At 46.1% G+C, this 20,515-nt stretch overlaps 1 protein-coding gene across 4 annotated transcripts in view; it reads right to left on the reverse strand.

Moving 5' to 3' along the window:
* The window catches only part of LOC101068603 (FERM and PDZ domain-containing protein 4-like), a 49,546-nt gene that overhangs the window by 4,340 nt on the left and 24,691 nt on the right, over window positions 1–20,515 (reverse strand). For 2 of the 4 annotated variants that reach the window (XM_029840880.1, XM_029840882.1), the window contains exons 2-15: window positions 11,592–11,714; window positions 8,519–8,670; window positions 8,300–8,402; window positions 7,856–7,901; window positions 7,407–7,511; window positions 7,092–7,199; window positions 5,910–6,041; window positions 4,732–4,851; window positions 3,966–4,102; window positions 3,652–3,778; window positions 1,881–1,970; window positions 1,598–1,780; window positions 1,378–1,513; window positions 114–1,121 (exon numbers count right to left, since the gene is read on the reverse strand). In XM_029840880.1, the coding sequence (XP_029696740.1) occupies window positions 114–1,121; window positions 1,378–1,513; window positions 1,598–1,780; window positions 1,881–1,970; window positions 3,652–3,778; window positions 3,966–4,102; window positions 4,732–4,851; window positions 5,910–6,041; window positions 7,092–7,199; window positions 7,407–7,511; window positions 7,856–7,901; window positions 8,300–8,402; window positions 8,519–8,670; window positions 11,592–11,714 (2,570 nt within the window). Of the gene's footprint in view, window positions 1–113; window positions 1,122–1,377; window positions 1,514–1,597; window positions 1,781–1,880; window positions 1,971–3,651; window positions 3,779–3,965; window positions 4,103–4,731; window positions 4,852–5,909; window positions 6,042–7,091; window positions 7,200–7,406; window positions 7,512–7,855; window positions 7,902–8,299; window positions 8,403–8,518; window positions 8,671–11,591; window positions 11,715–12,197; window positions 12,302–12,416; window positions 12,747–20,515 lie in introns of those variants that run through there. The other 2 variants (XM_029840883.1, XM_029840884.1) reach the window with 2 other exon arrangements.

The following is a 20,515-nucleotide window of genomic DNA, read 5'->3' on the forward strand; positions in this document are numbered from 1 at the left end:
GACACGAAATAGAAGGTTTTTAGAAAGATGTTGCCACGGTAAAACGTATAACACACACGAATGATGGCACTGGCAACTCAAACGGCGGCAGATTAAATATGTTTCTGACACACCTGGGTTGTTGCTGTTAGGTGGGGGCAGAGGAGGCCTCTGCTCTGAAGTGTTGGAGGTTCGAGCCTGGACAGAGTTCACGAGCCCGTTCCCCAGCTGTCTTTCCCCTACTTTATCCTCTTCCTCAAGCTCACGTGTCGGAATAGCGTCAATTAGTGACACCGGGATGTCGTCGTTGGCGTTTGTGCTCAGCGGCCTTCCCTCAGGCGCCGTGTCCTCGTCCGAACTGTCCTGAAAGCCTGGCGGGGGAGCGGCGATGGCGAGGTTCAGCGTCTGCAGCAGCATGTCCTCTTCATTATCATCAACGCCATTGTCCCCCTCGGGGGGAGGCAGGGACGTCAGGTCAATGATGTCGTCACTCGTACCAGAAAGTGCGAGGAACGTCGCCTTCCCAGCTGCTGTGGTTAATGCCGCTTGATTACCACAATTTTCACCCCCGCTGACTCTGCTGTCACCAACTGGCGTCCCGCCCGCAAACTCCTCTTCGCCAGAACCATCGTCGTCATCCTCCACGTCGTCTGTAGTGTCACGATACATCAGATCCCTGAGCAGAGGCTCGTCTCCTCCTTCCTCGGTTATAATATTGCTATAGACGTGTGTCAGTGCGGTAAACTGGAACGCTCCTCTGTCCCGTGGCTGAAAGCTCCTGTTGTTCACGTAGGGTCGCCTGTGCTCCGGTGCGTCGGGGCTTTCGAGCAGTCGCTCATAAACCAAGTTCCTTTGCTTGTTCAATGGTGGGTCCCCCCCAAAAATGAATGAAACCTTGGCGCTCCGAGGGGAATCTTGAGGTTTGTGTCTGGTGGCTGGGGGAAGAGGAGGGGGCAATGGACTCTCCCGCTCCGTGTCCCTGTCGGGGTTTTGGCGTTCGTGGAAGTAGGGGGAGATGCTGTTGTCACTTTGCCTGTTGCCTGAGTGCTCAGAGTCTCTGTTGTAGCTGTCTTCCTGATAAGACAGAGGTTCTTCATTCCCTAGCGATGTGCTGTACGGCCATTCCAGGACTCGATCTTCCCCTGCAGTGAGGGAAATATGAGATTTTGAACGTGGGTTTTTGCAAACTATTCAAACAATCAAATGCAATTAGAATTCATAGTCAAAGTACTGTGTTGACTTGAGTTGCAAGCTCATTCTGATGATGCTGAATAAACACAAAGTGGGAAGTGCCCTTTAAAACTAATTTTAAACATTACCTTTGACTGTCTAAATGATCCTGAAGGCATTTATTTGTTGTTGTGTTTATTTGTAAGGAGGGACCCTGTGATAACTCACCGTCATCCCCTCCAGTGAAATTATACTGGGAAATGCTGAATATCGACCTCCTGGCATCCACTAGGAGGCGATAGTAGCCTGCTGTTAAACAGGCCAGGTTCATGGCGTCGCTCGACTCCATGATGAGCGTGATGGGCTGCGAGAAAAGAAGCAAAAAACAAACAAATGAAGGAAAACAAAGCGTTACACTTAGCTGGTGCTTCTGGTTCGGTTTCCTCACCCTCACATCCAGCACATGTAGCTCAAGCCGGACGTTGGTCTCATCCTCCGTCAGGATCTCGATGCGGTTGACGTGGCTGAAATCGGCCAACAGGGCCACCAGGTTGGTCCGTGTGTTGATGACGTGACTGATGCCGTAACGAGGCCCCACCAGCAGCGTCACCTCTGTCTGTTTCTCCCCTTGCTACATAGTGTGTAACAGTAATAACAGTTAGTTTAATAAATCACCCACATCCACCTACGTCTGTTCCGATACCTGCAACCAATTCAGGGTAAGTTCTTACCAAAAGAATGGACTGAAATTCCCTCCCTCCATACAGTTTGAGCTCGCTGAGGTACCTCAGGTAATGCACCTTGGCCTGCAGAGCAGTCAGCTGGGAGAGAGAAGTACAATATATGATTAATGCCCTGAGAGAAATCACGTTGGATATCCTCTCGTGACATAAGGTGAAGCATTTTCAGGCCATTGTGATCTGGACCACTGAGTTTTTCCATTAGAGCCAATCATGTCTTGTGATCAGAATATGAAGAAGTGCTCGTCGCGCTGCTCTTTGTGATGAGCTGCTATTGATTTGTGCCAGTCAGGCCAGTTGGGACGAGGGCCTTTCAACTCAAACGCACTTTCTGCTGTGACATAAATGATGACACCCGTATTTGATATCCTCACAGCTAAATTCCAAGCATTTAATGTATTAATTCCCGACCATTTTCCATTAATGTCCCTTCACTCTGAGTCTCACAACAACACTGTCAGACACGGGTCCCAACAGGCCACTCAAGCTAATGTGTTTCAGTGATTTTCTTGGTCTGTGTTTAACATCGTCTTTGTCCGGAGAACAAGCGTCCTCTTCTTCTGACTGATGGGTTAAGGGCTGTAATGAGGAAGCTAATTCGGAGAGTCATTGTTTTATATTGCACGGCAGTTCGGGGCTGCTGCGCAAGCCGCTGTTTCTGTCTCATGAATCTGGCAGCTGGAACTGCAAGTCAGAGTGCAAATGATGCGCCGGCACAGGAAAAAAAACACAACACCCTGGCTTGAGATCGAGAGATAAATATTGTCCGTGTATATACGACATATTTTGCACTTTATTCGGCGGAACTCCCATGCAAAGATGTTCTCATTTGCTGTGGCAAACGCACACATGCAATACAAACACAAACTATCTGCATGCTTGTTTCTCTTTTCAAAGGACTTTTAGAAGGATTTGGTCCTCAAGTAAGGAGAGATCTGATGTCATATTGAGAAATCCTATGCATCTTTGTATTAAAATCATATTTGCCAGTTGTGGTAGCTGCCGTATGCCGCCACAGTTCTTAATTAAGCCCTTATAAGTTCCGTTAAAAGGGTCACTGTGAATGAAAGTAGCATTCCTGTACTCTCTCAATGTATTTGTATTTGTATGCTAAATGTCTGCATGACCACAGAGTAAATCACTATTATGGTTAATTAATTCTCCCCTGCTGCCGATTTGTACGCTTCAAAGTGGATATTACACAGGACAGACAGCATCATTGTGTGTGAATCTGGCAGGAAAACTGTGTTTGTAGCTCTGCCTCTAGCATAGGAGGATAAGCAAAAGCTGCAAAAATATCAATATGTATTAATAAATAAAACAATGGATATTGAAGAGCCCTGAAAAGTAAGAAACTGAGTGTTATATTCCTATAAAATCTGAGGATTTGAACAATAATAGTAAAAAAAGAGAGCACTTGACTCATAGGAATATCCTCTTCGTTAGATCACACAGATGTTATTTAGGAGTCTAAATGAGCGGGCGACCTGTCTCGTGACAGCAGGTCTTCTGTCAGCGACCCCAGAGTGTGTGTGTGCAAATCTGAATATCTTATTATCATTACTCTCATTAAAATTCAAGCTCGAACCCCAAAAGGGGTCTTAGGTTGACAACGGGGAGGACCTTTCTGCCCCCGATCATGGTGGGGAGGCTATTTTAGGACACCACGTCAGACAGCGTGAGAGTGTGTGCTGTTCGCGCACGTGTGTGTTGTCATAGGTTTGCAACAAGGGCAGGGAAAGACAAAAAGGGAGCGGCTTACTTTTTTCCCCGGAGGCACGAGGTTTTGGTTGGTTTTGAGGATGTGCGTCAGAGCTTTCTTGATGTTTTTCTCCTTCATGCTGGACAGCACAGCAGGGGGCAGGAACAGCGAAAGACCCCACTCCTTCCTGCGGAGGGTAGAGTGTTGCAACCACCATATTTTCAGACGCTAACCGTGCAAGGACCAATGCTAGTAACTGCTAAATGCTAATATTTACAGTTAAAACAGTGTCTGGATGTAAATGGACCTTATTAAGTAAAGAAAGTGGGGGAAAAGTACATTCCTACATGTTTCTCACAAAGCCCCCGACTTACTGGATGTACTTGAGCGAGACCTTCTGGCTCTGCCTGGTGGTCATGGTGAGGATGTACATCTGCAGGGCAGCCAGTCGCAGTGCGGCGTTAGACTTCAGTTCCGGGCCGAAGCGTTCCAAGATCACGTCGTTACAACTCTGCAGCAGAACAGGGCACAAAGTCACGTCAGTGGTCCTTTTTTGAGGTTCAGTGGAGGCGATTCAACGATTCAACTGGCGTGGAAGGACTGGCTCTTAACCGATGTGGCATGAGATTCGTCTAAGAGGATCACGTTTTTTTCAAACTCAGATGGATAAAATGGAAACACAGAGGGCTGAACACCGATGCTTGATAGGAGACGGTGAGAGAAGCCGCTCCCATAGGGTGGCGTGTTCGAGATAAGGAAAATATGTGTGGTTTGCATCTACAGCTTCATATAAGCAATCAGCTCTTCGTTAAATTGATTCGCTGTGAGTCATGCAGTTAGCTCTGCTAGCTTGATCTTCCACAGACTCGCTTATTGAAGGGGTTGACTCGAAGTCCTGCAAGAAAAATGCTCGCCAGAATTTCTTTTCCTCATAAATTGAGACTTTAGTGAGTAAGAAGTCAAGTAAAAAGTGTAGCTCGTTGGAAATGAAATGAAGTTTTTCTGGTGGAAAGGTTCTGGTGGTTTTTCCAAAGTCCCTGATAAATAATCAAAGTCCCTGCATTGGAAAAGGGGCTTTTATTCGCAAGCTCTTTGGTGTAAAAGGTTTTTGAGTTAAAAGTGTTGGCAGGGAAAACTCACTTGTAGGTAGAGGTACTCAAACGCCACGGCGTCTCTCCGCAGCAGTTCCATGGGGTCTCTGGGCATGAAGCTAACCCTGAAGAAACACTTCATTTTATCAGAGCCAGGCCTCAGGGTCACCTAGACGCGTGGACAGAGAGGAAGATCATGCTAAATGCTAATTAGCCATCAATTAAACCTCTAAAATGTAATTTCTCTAGACCTGCTCGGCTCAGTTGCATGCAAATGAAGACGTAAACAGGGTTTGTGTCGTAGCCAATATCAGACATTGAAATAGAAATCAGCTAGCAAAGATGAGAGATGTCACTGATGGGTCAGTAAACCAGTCCACTTCATTAGCGTTAGTGTGTCGGTCATATTAGATGCAAATGCTGCAGATGTATGTTGACCAGGAGTAATCCTGGCTTTATAGCAGATTACAGATTCACTGGGTGCCACATTTTGTTCCCCAGATTTATTATAATGTATTCTCCTCTAGCTAGACAGGACCTGTGGCCTGATATTTGTGTTTGAAAAGTGATAGAAAGCAGCAACTTTAGGTACACGCATAAAAAATGATTCAATGCACTTCATGACTCAATTTTGGCAAAAACCATGCTCGCTTTCTGGTCATCCATTCCTTTTTATCCCATTTCTTATTCATGACAACACCCTAAGACCTACATCGTGCCCTAAATATTCAGTTTGATCAATTATTTAGTGTACCAAACACAGAGAAAGGGCCAATTTTCCACCTCAGGATCAAACACGGGTGTAAACAGGATGAAGGGACAGCCGTGTTACAGTACAACGTATATTCCAACAGTCATGCTAGAAGGGCTGTGACTCAACAAATCTTCCAAGGAGGAGAGTGTACCCCATCTCCGGTGTGTGAGGAGGAATATTAAAATTGTCCTCCAGTGATCCTGTAACCTCTCTGGAGATGTAGCTGGCACTGTGGATGGGTGTATGTATGGGCCTGAGACATTTTGTCTAAGTGGTCTGGGCGTGCTCGTGTGTGTGTGTGTGTGTGTGTGTGAGACAGTGGGAGACAGAGCAGGTGTAATGTGAGCTGTCGTTACTGCTGTGCCCATGCTGATAAATGACACCGGGCTTTAAACGCTGCTGGAATGCTGAGAAGTGTGTGTGTCCGTGTGTGTATGTCGGACAGGAAAGGAGACAAAAAAGGCATCTTGTACCTGAGAGAGCATCTCCTGTTCATGCAGGAGAAGCAGTCTGCTGCCGGAACCCTCCGTCCTCTGCTCCAGCACCAGAGAGAAGTGCTCAATGCATTTGATTGACAGCTTCTCCTGCAGGGTCAGGATCACATCCTGAGGAACAAAAACCAGAGAAGGGCTGCACGATCAACAAAATTCTAAACTGCATGTTTTACATTTAAATATTATTCACATTCAGACATCACTGACATGCAGATGTTAGCTCTGCTAATACTGAATTATATCAAATCAATCGTACATATACAGTTTAAACTCAGCAGCCACAAATGGGAACAGCTGAATTTGTTGTTAAGTTGAACTCAGGTTTTCCTTAAAAAAGCATGAATATTACAAAAACATTGCGGAACATCTTCTATTTTTAATATAATGTAATGTATCACTTATCTGCTGCTGTTTCCAATAATGATAGCTTACCAGCTAACGCTAATCAAGGCTAATTACAAATGGATTCCGAAAAGAAGCTTTAAAGCCCAAGTGTCTAATTTAAAAGCTAAGCAGTGTGAACAGTAAAAATTGACAATGATGACAACCCAAGTTACTTTAGCTTCTATGCTAACGCTACTTTACACCAGCTGAGGATTAGTATTTCCATAAGTAGCTTACTAGCATCTCTAGCTACTAAAGGCATTTCATAAAGCTTGACACAGACCCATCATAAAAACACAATAACAAAGCTAATAACAGTTGACAATTGAGATGTGAGATTCAAATAATTTTGTTGAGGCATTATTAAGCAAATGCCAGGAAAAGCTCTGTCATTTATGAAGGTCATTTTCAAATTTCATATATATGATAATAATATGTAGTCTCCATTCAAGTGAACGAAGCTGGTACCGCATACTGAATTGAAAATAAAGAACGATAAGAAAATTGAGCCTGAACATGATTCATAAACACGATTGCAGACGCGGTGAGTGACAAATGGAAAATAATCATGTCTAAAAATTGAAATTTGGCACTTAGGCATCTAGCCTATGAAAACATGAAGCCAGAATAATTGGAATGATAGACACAGTAATTTGCACTCTACATGATTTTCTTCATTTGTAATCAAACTTGCCGCGCGGTGCCAATTTCCTCAAGTTTGCTTTAAGAGCAGACACACACACCCAGACACACACACACACACACACAGACACACACCTTAATGGAGGTGCTGCTGTCGAAGCGGAACGACTTTGTCTGCCCGTTCTCCAGATACACTTTTAGGACATTTGGCATGAACAGAAGAGAATTGTCCTTCACCGGGTTCTGCAAAGGAGAGATGAGTGGACACAGAATCTATGAGAATGTCTTTCATAACACATTTTGTTATTCCTGTCATTCACTGGAATATGTTACGTGATAAGTGATAACCATCTGGCAGCATTTATGTAGGTCAAACAATCCTTTGTGTGTATGTGTGTGTGTGTGTGTGTGTGTGTGTGTGTGTGACAGAGAGAGAGTGGCAGAACTCACTGGAACCTGGCCGTTTATAATGACCTCCTCTGCAAAGCGCACTTTGACCGGATTGGACTTGAGCATAGCCTTTTTGGCTGCACTGATGAACGCTGACTTAGGGGACTAAGAGGCCAAAGCAAAGCAGAAAAGAGGAAAAAAGACAGATGGAGAGACAGTCGGCACATGCACAGAATGAAGGGTTGTGAAAGATTTTAACAGGAAACCTCTGCACTCTTGTTTTATAGTAAAAATGATGACAGTTGGGTATTGACGCATCATTTCCTGTCGCTAACAGGAGCAACTTTCCACCTTTCTCACATTCTGCAGATCAATATAGTGGAATTTTAAACGAATGAAGACGCTGTCGTGAGAGGCAAAGTTTCAGTCAGTCATGTTTGATTATATTTTTATTATAACTGCCTCTACAGGTATTGCAAATCTGATTTGAGCGGCACAAACGGACTCACAGGATAGGGCTGCACCACAGTCAACAGGATGGATTCCTTGCAGCTCCTGGAGAAAGACAAAAAAAAAGAAAACCCACAAAGTCACCACAATTGGAAACACACCGACGGCGGCGGCTCGCATCAGCAGCCGAGACGCCGTCAGCTTTGCAGGGCTGGAACGAGCCGCCTCCGGCAATCATCATTAACGAGTGGATGGAGTTAAACGCAGCGCAAACGCGGATTCATTTGCATTTATGGAACAAGTGATTTTATGGCTGATGAAGAGACGACTCCAGGCACCGGGAATGTGCAGTGGAATAGAAAAATAAAGGATCTTTTGCATAATTGATTGCAGAGTAGATTTTAGAGTAGATTTGTGTCTGAATGAGGAATAAAAGTAAGTTTGTGTATCATCAGGTCAGTTTAGACCATCGCCGCCGATCAGCGTGAACCAACGGCGCCCACCTGACAAGATCGATGACTCGCTCTCGAGGAGCCGAGCTGACGGGTTCGTCGTTGATCATGATGATCTCATCGCCTGGCAACATCTTTCCCTCCGAAGGACCGCCTACATACACAGAAAACGACCACGGCAACAGCAAATTAGCGATGCTAGCTTGTGACAGCATGCAGGTGTTGTGCGTCCTGGAGCACTGGAGATCATCGCAGAGAGTCTACTTATACCTGGCGTGACAGAGCGGACCACAACAGGTTTCTCACTTCCGGCCACAAAGCCGAATCCCAGGACAGGGTCCCGTCTCATCTCCACCAGACGAGGTGCCGGGGGAACCCCATCCAGGGGGACCTCCTCCAGGGAGCTGCTCTGCGATACTTGGCTGAAGAAAACAGGATGAAGACCACAGCGACAAGACAACATTTACTTCTTTGAGAGAAAAATCGGATGCCTTGACCCAGCTGAGGGCCTCTTTTTCTTCTTTATTCAGGTTGGTGCTGACTAGTGTTTGCTTGTACATCAGCATTTGATTAGCATAATTCTGTCCAATCAACACGCTCAACGGGGACAGTGGGGATGCAAATGTCCTCACTAGTGTCCCAGTAAATTAAATTTCCGATGTGCAACATTAGTGAAATCAGTTCTGACCCATCTCGATCTATGTTGCCCCCCCCCCCCCCCCAAACGTCGTGTACACGCGTCGTACAGACGGCGCAAAAACCTCAAGCTAAATCTGCCTGTAATGAAGCGTGTTCCAATATGTGAGGCGGGCTCGCCGAGACTTTAATCCCACCGGAGGCCAGGGATAGGATGTCAGAGGGGTCAGAGAAAAGCTGAATGCAAAAGGTCAAACGCCACCCGCCATGGAAGAACAGGCGCTTTCATCCTGCATTGTGTCGCTCATACTTGTCCAGGTTGTGCCGCTCATCATCAATCCGGATCAAGGTTACAGTGTCAGCCGTTTAATGGTAAAAATGCAAAGTGTTTGAAAATGAAATTGGAAAATAACGATCTGATAATCTCCAGTTACAAGCAAATTACAGTCCGGGACAGACAGAAATGAAGAAGACCGAGCTAACCTTGGCTACGAACAATTGGGGAAAAAAAAGGTGGGGGTGGCAAATATGAGCCTGAATTCATTTTCCAAGAAGACACATTCCTCCAGTCTTTGGTCAGTCCGGACAGCAGATCAGCCGAAGAAGTCAGTCAGCACCATCTTGGATGTGGAGATTAACGGGACCGATTCTGTTCTGGTTTAATGTTCAGATGTTGTCGTGAGCTGTTGGATACCAAACCTTCCTGTCCACCATGAGAGAGGAGACAAACATCCGAGAGACTGATTGGTTCAGGTGCTCCACAATTACTCTTGGGGCCTCATTTGCTCGAGGTCTGCTTGGACTAAAACGTGCACACTTGACGTCACCCGCAAAAACTGTGCCGGCTGATCTACTAATGGTGAGCACTCAGGATTCCACTTCCACCTTATTGAATATGGAAGGGGGGGCCGTTTCTGCCTGGGTGAGCAATATATTAGGAGGAGAAAATGCAGACCAGTCCGATTTATTCATCCTGGAAGTATTGGCGACGTCTACATATAGTTTGTTGGAAGTGCAGGTGAGAATCACCGACCAGCCATGCCAACGTGGGGTTTGCTCCATTAGATCTTATGATGCGTTCCATCCACGCAGGAAGCACTGATAGAACCCAAATATGGGTCTGGTGCGGCTGCTGGCTTCCCAAAGGTGATCCCGGTGGTTGACTAGTCCAGACATGCTGCTGCTCAGCTATTTGTCAAGAGAGTTTTGGGGTCTCAACACCTTCTGACAGATGTGGATCTATGGCAGGTTCCTCTTGGCGATGTCTAGATGTCTCTGTTGGCGATTGGTCGGGGGTTTATTTGTCTCCTCTACAAACAGTTCCGACCCAGTTGAAGGGAATTTCATGTTGCGCTGACGCTCTTCCTCTGCACTCAATTCCTGAACACACGCAGAATCTCACCGCGGGCAAATGAGCGCCCGTTATCGCACACCTTTGTAATTCAGGCCCTAAACTGACAAAACTGAGACGGTGGTCACATCCGCATGTGTGTTTTTCACACCGCGGAGACGGAATAAACGTGGTCCCGTCCCGCTGGGAGTTGCAGGGATTAGCGCGACAGCGTGACGTAACAGCATACAGTAACGCCGGGCCATGTCACAGAGGCTAATAACAGAAACACACTGCAAGGCCACATTTGCGGGGCCCAGCAGCACGTCATTAACACATCTCAAGGACTCAAACTCTCCCTGTGATGAGTCGAATCATGGTGTTAATGATCGACAGTCGTCACCTATCAGAATAGTCACTGCAGCCCTAGTTTGGCTCCATAATGCAACTCAATTTGAACTAAAAAAGCTTAATATGTGAAGCAAAGGTGGGGAAATGTTTCTGCTTCTGGGTGAGACCAGCTGCAGGCCATGAAGTCACTCAACAGTTTCTATCTGCACTTCACGCTAAAACTTCACGCTAAGCTAACCTAAGTGTCTTAATATGCAGCGGCAAAGAGGCAATCTTGCTATTTTCCTTTCGTAATACAATAATGGAGGCTGCAAACACGCTAATGGGGGTTTAAAGTAGTTCAGAATATTATAATGGGTCGCTCCTTATGTCTGCTGGATGCAGATATCTATATTTCTGCAATCAGTTTCAGGGTTTATTTGTACTCCATGTGGACTTGTTTATCATTACATGAATGGGAGGATCTCAAGTCCAGGACATCAAAGCATTGATTTTACTACAGGCTGCTCCAGCAGGCTACAAAACATCTGTATTTCAACCCACTCTGTACATTAGCAAACCTTCATAAATCCATGACACCTTAAGATGGTTGAATAAGAGGAACACAGAGGGACGGTTGACAGTTTGGATCTGCGACTCAGGATTTGAAGTGCAGCACATGCCAGCAGCTGTTACATAAGGCTGGCGGTTAACCTGTCTGTGAGACTTGAGGGTTCATGGGGAACCGAAGCCACATCACCTCCCTGCTGCGGCTCTCTTTTCCTTTCCTATTGTTGTCGCCGGGACTCAGATGTCGGTCCAAACTGAGGATTTCCCTGCTAATGTGGCACCAGCTACACAGAACCAGAGGCTGCACGTGGAGGCCCACAAGGAGGAAGCACCAGAACGCAGCTAAACAAGGAAGGAATGTCAACAGGCTGCCTTCAGGAACAGCCAATAATCTGCACATTAGCTGTGGTGTTTGAACTTTTGGATGCTAAAATAACTCTTTGCTTGGTCCTCATAAGAGGAGATGTGGCCACGTACTTGGTGAGGCAGTCCCGTCTTTCCCTGCTGCTGTTCATGCTGTCCCAGCTGTACGGGGGTCCCTGCAGCCCGCCCCAGGAGCCCGGGCCGGGGGGTGGCCAGCCGGAGATTTTGTTTTTGTGGCTGAATAAAAGGGGTAAAAAAAAAGAGGGTGAGGGGAAATGTGTTAATGCAGAAGATGATGTCAGTGACTGATCGAGCGAATCTCATATGCAAATCCAGCCGCGGCTCCTTTGTTTGAACTTTGCAGCGGAAATGTTGAAAAAGTGGCGAGCAAATGAATTCTTCAGACTGGCTCGTGATGCAGCCGTGCAGGTGCGGCTCTGCAGGCCTGCAGCGGCAGCGGCGCCGATGCGACGGCAGCACGGGTCATTGGAGATAATGAAAACAACCCAGCTGAGGCTGCTGGGAGAGTCCTGACCGGGGCCCTGCCGCTGCGTGAGTTGCACAAAAGAGTGGATTAAACAACTAAAGAACGACCTCAGCACTTCGTTAAACATGTCAAACGTTGCCGTGCGTGGCCGTGACGCATCACCGGGGGTGTCGGTGTGAACCGCCCAGGCGATCAAAGCCTTCAGGTCAGGAAGGCACCTGGGATTTGCGCACCTCATTCTCCCATCTAATCTGACGAGCGCTCCTCCCCGCTCATGCACTACGAGGAGACGTCCACTGTCCCGACCTCCTCTCTGGGATAGCGTGTCCACGCACAGCTGCAGAGGGAAACGGACACAGAGGAAGAAATAGAAAGAAAGTTCTGCATAAACGCCTCATTTGCTAATGAAAGGACATCAAAAGGAAGTGCGCGCTAGACGAGGGCGTCATTACCGCGAGAATCCAGCGGATCCACGTCCATACTTTGCCTCGGGTGGATCACTCACAGCACCAGTCGCTCATGTCATTGCAAAATAAAGAAATCGGTTGGGCAGTCAATGTGACGAGCTCCCCGGTGGTGCTGAGAGGCCGAGGGCAGGGTTCCCACTGCCAGCCATCCTGCTGAGCAGCTGACTCCCAGAATCCACACAAATCCACAGCAGAAGAAAGAAAAACACAAGCGGCTGATGTAAAACCTTCTTAGAGGCCACAGATCCGTTTCAGCGCTCCCTCTCCATTCTCTACCCTCTGTGGATTTCAGTCAGATGCCTGTGTTTTTGCCCCCCCCCCCTCCCCCGATCTCAAGCCGGCTGAGAGAACGGCGGACCCACCGCCACCTCGGAATCCCAATCAGAGGCTCTTGTGCTGGAAATCTAGAGAAGCTGCGCACATCTCCAGCGTGGAAGCAGGCGTTCATCTGTGTTTGTCATCGCGCTGCCGCTGGGAGCAGCTTTGCTCCAAACTGAACTCAACTGGCATGGCCTCGCATCCTTTATCCCATAATCCCTCTCATCATAGGAAAAAAACAGAAAACAAATCCATGCTCCCCCCCCCCCCATGTGTGCATATCTTGCTGAATCTGCGGGGAAAAAAATGTTTCCCATTGAGATAAAAAGTGGACCTTTGGGAATGATAACGTGGCGACGTGTTTGGATGACGGATGAAACTGGGAGCCTCGTGCTAATGCATGAGTTTATTTTTTTTACCTCCTCCCATTTTATCAAGTATGCATCAGACAGGACTTGGGACAGCTCGGTATCCCACAATGCACCTCGGTCAGCGACAGGATCAGCAAGTTTGTACTGGAGAAGTTCCCAAGTTCATGCCTGCACACTGCAAATTGAGAAACGGACAATTGCTTGTCCCTGTGAATCCATTATTACACTACAGTCCGACTAACTACATTTTAGTCTCTGTTAGCATTAAAAATTCAGTTGCAATGGTCTCATTTTTGGCATCTGTACCACTTTGTTCTCCTGGACTACAAACATTTGAAAATGAGCGCTAAAATGTTGTAACAGTTTTCATTTAGTAGGCTGTTAGCTCTAATTTTAGCTTTTTGTAGCATTATAATAACAGACTGAAATAGCTATCTTTTCTAAGATTCACGAGTTTTTAAAAGATTTTCTTTTTAGTGTTTAGGGCTCAAATCCCCCGGCTGTTTAGCACCATGAAACACCAATTCTAGAATCGATTTGCCTCTGAGCGGCCTCCGTAACGGCCATTACGGCCACCGATTCTGCTGTCTCTTTAATTGCTTGCAACAGTAATGACAACAGAGACGGGCTAACAGTGATGGATGACACACACTCTGACAGAAGCAGGGATGTAGAAGCATCCTCATACTGCAACTTTCCACCCAACGTGTCTTTAACCAGGCCACCAATTAACTTCCGGCGACGTAGCAGAAAACTGCTGCGGTCGAAGCGTTCGTGTAGGTGGGTTTTCCCGTCACAGAGGGTGGTCAAACCAACGACTCCTGCCCACGCTCTGCTAGCACGCTGCTTCAATTAGCCTCCATCAGCTCGGGGTACATCCTAAAACTGAGGCCTTGAATTGATGCATTAAAGATACTTTTTATTTAAACTCTTCATAAAGAAAGTTCGAATATGGTGGTCCTTTTTAGGAGAAAGACTGTTCAAATAAATGTGTGAGTGATCCATTTGGGATTAATGAGGTTGGCGCATTATTAAAGCGGAAGTTTGTGACCTGAAGATTCTTCCGCGTTCATACTGAATGATTTGTTCGTAAAAAAGTTGCAGGTTTAAATGAAATGCTGAAAAAGTGACAAAATCAGAGGGAAACAGGAGCGTATCCCACTAAGAGACGCTTCCAAGGATCACCACAAAGCTTTTCTTCATCTTTGGTGAGTGTCCATCACTTTTTGTCCATTTCTGCTCTAGAAAACAACAACTGAGCCTCGCTGCCGGAGCCATTTAAAGGGCTGTCTCTACCAACGGCCTTCCGAAAACCGCCTCACTGCTGGCAGGGAAGAGAACCTGACTGTCTGATTGTGTATACTTGTACACAATCGCGCAGTGGCTTTAAATCTTGAAAACCCCCTCTGGAGCTTTATCCAGACTCACTGAGCTTTCACAAAAGCTGCGATCTCACCCATGATCCTTTAGCCTACATCATGACAATCCCGCCTGCCGCCTGTGGCATATCTCTCCCACCTCCCCCAAAAACCTCCAACCCCTCCACCTCGATGGTGCTCGCCACTTTACACTCTGCAGGACAACTAGGTTAATTTAAGCCCACCAACCAGCCTGTTCTCCTCCCTCTTTGCTGGTTCCTGCTCTCTTCAGTGGCTTCAGGTGGGCGGTGCAGCACACAGAGAGGATGTAAATCCGGATCCAGATCACCTCCTTTATTCATCTGCATGTTTCTGCTGATGGGGCATTGGGGTGCAGCTTCACTCTGGGGCCTTTTCTTCACGAGGGCTGATGAAACGATTCTGGGTAATGTATTCTCATGTCAGTTTTATGAACTTTCGATGAGCTGCAGAGGGCACGAGAGAACCATATTTTTATTTTATCTTCGGAAAATGGGGGGAAAAGAATTACGGGTGATGTCATCAGCTGTGTGAGACTCGCAAAAAAAGATAAATGCTCCACAATTTGGCGCTTTTTGGACACTGCCCAGCTGATACATTTAACTGTGCATGAACCAGATTTCCATTGCTGTCGGTGTCAGTTTCACATTATCCTGGTGTGGCCTGATTCCGGGAAGCACGGAAGTTGTGCCGGTGGTAGAGCACCTTCACTGCCAGGCTACCCTTGAGCAAGGCACTGAACCCCCAAATGCTCATGTGAGCTGGCACGTCATTTGGGGGTGTACCCTGATTTCATATGCAACAGGGAAAGGCTCTCGCTCCGTCCCTGGGACCCTGATGAAGTGGTCAAGAAACAAACAGCGGGTGCACATAAACATTTGCTCTTCTCTTCTCCGTAGCCACGTTTGCCCCTTCCTCATTATGTTCACTCACGTTTCTACGATACTCGAATCTTATATTACGACATCTTCTTCTTCTCTCTTTCCTGAATGAGACTTTGAAACAAGTTGCCCTCATAGCTCTCGTCGCTAAATATAACTTGATTGTCACAAGGCTATGAGGATCCTCACATCCCTCATGACAAACGCGTGTCATTTCGCGGCCACATGAACGCAGGACCCAGTTCAGATACTCTGAACTGTCACAAGAAATTTACTAATTTGCTTCCCAATGTAGCGTCTGTCCTCACTGGCCTCATTAGAGCGGCCACTGTGCGCACTGTGGGCTCCGAGCAAGACGTCTCACGCAGCTCCTCCTCATTCAGCACACGCGCTGGTTGCCATTTTTTTTTAGCTGATTTTGCTGCCTGGCTCAGCTTCGTCCGCGACGCTGTGCTGCCATGAATGAAACATCACTGCATGTTGGTAAAAGTTGTTGCTGGAGTGCTCTCCCCTGCCATCTGACAACGACAGCCTTTTGCTCTCAGCGCAGTTCTCTATTGCGAGCGTGCACGCTCGTAAACACAAACAGGCAGGTTTACTCTATTTATGGAGCCACTTGCTCTTGTACAACGGGGCAAGCACAAGACTGACACATCTGAACATACTTCAGGATATAAAGGAAGTATCACACTGGGCCAACAGCTACACTGAAGCTTGGAGAAAACAAGACCGATGAGGGGGTTGATGGACGAAATGTGCTCTGATATTGTCAGGAAATGTGTTTTTCTTAGTCTCTGAGGCCAAAAGATATCATCTCTGGCCCTGGAGGTTGGAGAGATCCTCAAGTCTTATCTAACATTTGTGATATGGCAGACCTCAAGAGCTCAACCATCAGGTACGATGAACAAATAAGGACACCGCCAACTTGCACAGGGGCCCAGAGAGTCGACCAGCAACTAAAGAAATCCTGAATACGTATTCAGAAAAACATCTTAATTTACTTAGCGTGGAAGAAACTGAAGGGTTTATCCCCCCAATGTCGCCTCCACTTTACAAAATACCTTTATTTGCTTCTTTTTAGTCTTTTCCTGCTGTGTGTATGATGATGAAAACGCGCTGTAAGCGTGTCTGACGGTGCCATTTATTAATGGCTCGTCATCAAAAAGCTCCTCCTTTGTACATCAGAGAGTCTGAAGTTGTAATTCTGCTGATTTCAGGACTGCAGACAGCAGTGTTAAGGTTGGAAAGAGTGATTTTTAAGTCAGTGCAGCGCAGAAAATAATGGATAATCCCTCTATCCACTCTCACACACACAATCATGCGAGCGCTGAGACATGCGAGGGTTGTGTCAATAAGTACACAGTCGGCCACATCAATCACAGCTGTCCGGCCTGGTTAAACCTCCAACCACCGTGTCCTCATTATCTAGTCCTTCCACTCATGCTATCCCTGACATCCGATCAAACACAAGTATGCGAAGGCAATACAAAAGTGTGGTTCTTCCGAGCGAGAACGCAGGGCAGTGGACCAGAAAAGCCGCTGGACATGAAATTTCCCGAAAGCAAGAAAAACCTGAGTTTCAGATAGGTTTACTGGGCTCTTGTAGTCTGGATGTAAGCTACACTTTGGAAAATGCCCAACAACATTTCCATAATTGTTTCGTTCATCCTGTTATAAATGAAAAAGGAAGAGACATACTTTTGATTTTGAAGGATGAAACGAATCATTTTTATCACTTTCCGTTACGACGTGTGTCGTCACAGAGCCAAACAGGCCGATATTCAAGCAACATGGCTGCTGCTGAACTTTCCTCTAATATAGAAAAGTTAAACATTGAGCCTGTTTACTGTATTTGTGTTGACTTTTGGGACCCTCTCGGACTGGCTGGATCACATGTAGTCAAAAATGAGGAGGCTAAAAGAACCAAATGACAAAAAAATCTACAAAGATCGTGACCCTTAAATCCATTGTGTTTATTAAGTTTTGCAAAAACTGTGCTGAAAAAAAACAAAAAACTCAAATAAGTCCAAATCCGAGGAACATTAATAAAATCTGGATGCGATGGCATCCCTACAGAACATATGTTCCATTATTCTGCAGCCTCTGACATGCAACGGTGCTCCTCAGAGGCGCCCGGCTGTAAATGTGTGTTGGACAACAGTGTCCACGACACGACGCCCCAGCGGCTCTGTGCAAATGTCACACACCGATCCATTCAACCCCACTGGGCCGTAAATACAAAGGACAGCAGATCCGAATCGGGTTCGACGGGTAATCTAATCACCGTCTCTTTGAAAACCGAACGCCACTATTGGGTGAACAATTACTATAATTAACAGCTCGTGATTCTTGCTAATATCTGCACCGTTCCTGGTTGGTTGGCTGCACTCGCATGATCATGTGACGAGCGAGCGTTGACCCTTCACGCCTGTTTAGTTGGAGTCGATAATAATGGTTAAAGGACAGTATGTCTGTGTGTGTGAGTGTATGAATCTGTTCGCTCTAAATACTGGTTTCATTTTGTCACACAGCAGCGCACTTGAACATCTGCAGCGATTGGCTGATGCGCGACTGCGCGGCTAAAAATACCACCAAGGAACAAGCGTCACTAAATACTATTTCAATAAGATTATTTCTAGGAGATGGTGATCATTGGGATGCTCAAGCAACCAGTCAGATTTTAGCATGAAGCCCATACTTTGCAATACTTTTCAAAGTCTGAAGTAGAATTTGTGCACTTTAACACCCAAAAGTTAATGAAACAATTCAAGAATCAGCCAGTAAACAGTGATTTGCACCCTTCCATTCAGACTAGAACCTATTTCATCTTTATGAAATGGTCACAACCTGATGATTCCTGTCTTTTAATTTGTAACATGAAAAAGGCGGCTTCAACTGAGTCATATTTTGAGTGTCTCACTCAGAACCATGACAGTATAGGTAATTGTCAGTGTTTTGCTTTATTGCAATATTTCTTTCATTATAATTCAATTAGATGAAAGAACAGTCGGTGGACCCATTAAGACTCGTGTTGTGGGAGTACGCAGCGCTACCCTGGACTGTTAGGAGGTATACAACATGCTCCGGGCACACGCTCGGGCCCTTATTGTGACAGCATCTGGAGCAGAACTAATCACTCTACTGTCGAGGTATAGCGGGGGGAAACAAGCTGAAAGTGTGTGTGTCTTCTTCATCCCCACCTTTGTCAAATCATTTTCTGTTTTGGATCTAAGAACATGTTTCTTTAAGGCCAGACTAAGGTCTTTGCAGGTTGTACATTTTTCAGCAATAATTCATGTGGTTCTGAAAAAGTTGGAGACCGCCAACTTAACTTTAATGCGTGCAACTAAATAAAACAGCAGCTCCCAGACCAGAGCTATTGGAGAGAAACAACATGGCAGTGTTAATATTACGTCTTTGTTGTCATGTTCTACGCAGCTACTGCTTCGGCTGTCGCAAACCACGTTGGAGAGAAAGGAAACTATAAAGTGGAGATGATGTTTTCAAGTCTTTTTCTGTCCTCAGACCGCCAACGTGCTGCCCGCCTGTAATAAAAGTTAGCCAAAGTGATCAATTATTGAGCACACGATTGCCCAGAGGCGTGCAACATTCCGGCTTTGCGAAACTTTATCACGCCTGGCGTCACATCGCTGAGGGGTTTTGGTGAGGCGCAGCATGTATCTGTCCTTCGCATTGGAATACAGACACACAACATATGTGGCAGCAAGTGCACACACAAGCATTTACCTGAGCAGAGGACAGCAGCAGATGCGCGGTAAATGGTATGGAAATGGATTGCATGTTACAAAATGCACTTTAAAGATGCGGCTTGGCGCCATCCATGCTAACACAGGCCTCACCAGGCGAGAGGAGGTTTCTGAACCTTTGGACTGGTTCTTATGGAGCTGAGACTGGTGACAGAGCTGTGAGAGTAGCTTCTGTGAGCAGAAGCAAATAAAATGGAAGAAACAGGCTAACCTGGTAGTTTAGGAACACTCAGTTTTAAATTGTTTATCAAGATGATCAAAAGTGTTCTACAGAAGCTTATTTTCCATTATTTTAGTACAAGGAGCACATTTACAGACACACACACACACACACACACACACACACACACACACACACACACACACGGGTGCGGGTGTAAGCTCTAATCAGAATCATTGTCGATACTCCCGCCTCAATCAGCAATCCCTTCACCGAGACTAACCCTCGAATGAACGATGAGCAATATACTTTACAGCCAAACTCAATGAAGGTGGTCCACTTGATTGGAGTATTAATTTTGGGTGGAAATCACAATATGTGGGAAAATGAGCTGCTTGTTAGTGTTATGATTAGGATAGTCTTCTGGACTTGAGACTGAGTTCTACCCTACAATTGTCCAGTCTTGACGTCCACCCGTCCATCAATCACACCCAGCCATCCATCTCATTATGCCTAAATAGGATCCAATCTTGACATAAGGGTTCTAACTATAAAACTCAAACTGCCCACTTATATACATACATACATATATATATACAGTATACACATATATATAAACTGGGCTGGTTGTGTGTGTGTGTGTGTGTATATTCATGCATTGTTCATTCCTGGATGTGCAATAAGAGAAAGGAGTCCTCACTACTTCTGCAGATATGTCCTCATGACATCTGCAAAAGTTCCCAAAGCAAACCAAAATACATCTAATGCTCTATCTAGAATGCTCTTCTGGGAGAATTATTATGGTCGCGGGCTGCGAATTCAATCCTGTGCGTGTTGAAGCGCTGGGATGAAGTCAGAACTTCAGAGGGAACCTCAATCACTTGAGTGGATCATCATGGGACACATGGGTGGTTTTATTGTCTTTGTTGCAGGGTTCAACCTTAGGCCAAATGCCATCACCACCCTCGTTATGATGGACATTAGGGAGAAGGCACTGTTGTATCAGCATAAAGGAAAGCTTTGTGTTCAGCTAGCCTAACTGGGCTGCCAGTTTGGGCTGAATAATGCACTCACTAGTGGACTCTATGAAGAATACATGAGACACGAATGGTCTGACAGCAAAAAAAAGAACACATACTCTATGTCAACCATTTATAGAGCACAGGGACACACTCCTGTGGGTAAAAATC

This window comes from Takifugu rubripes, chromosome 8, assembly GCF_901000725.2.
Source record: "Takifugu rubripes chromosome 8, fTakRub1.2, whole genome shotgun sequence".
Taxonomy (NCBI): domain Eukaryota; kingdom Metazoa; phylum Chordata; class Actinopteri; order Tetraodontiformes; family Tetraodontidae; genus Takifugu; species Takifugu rubripes.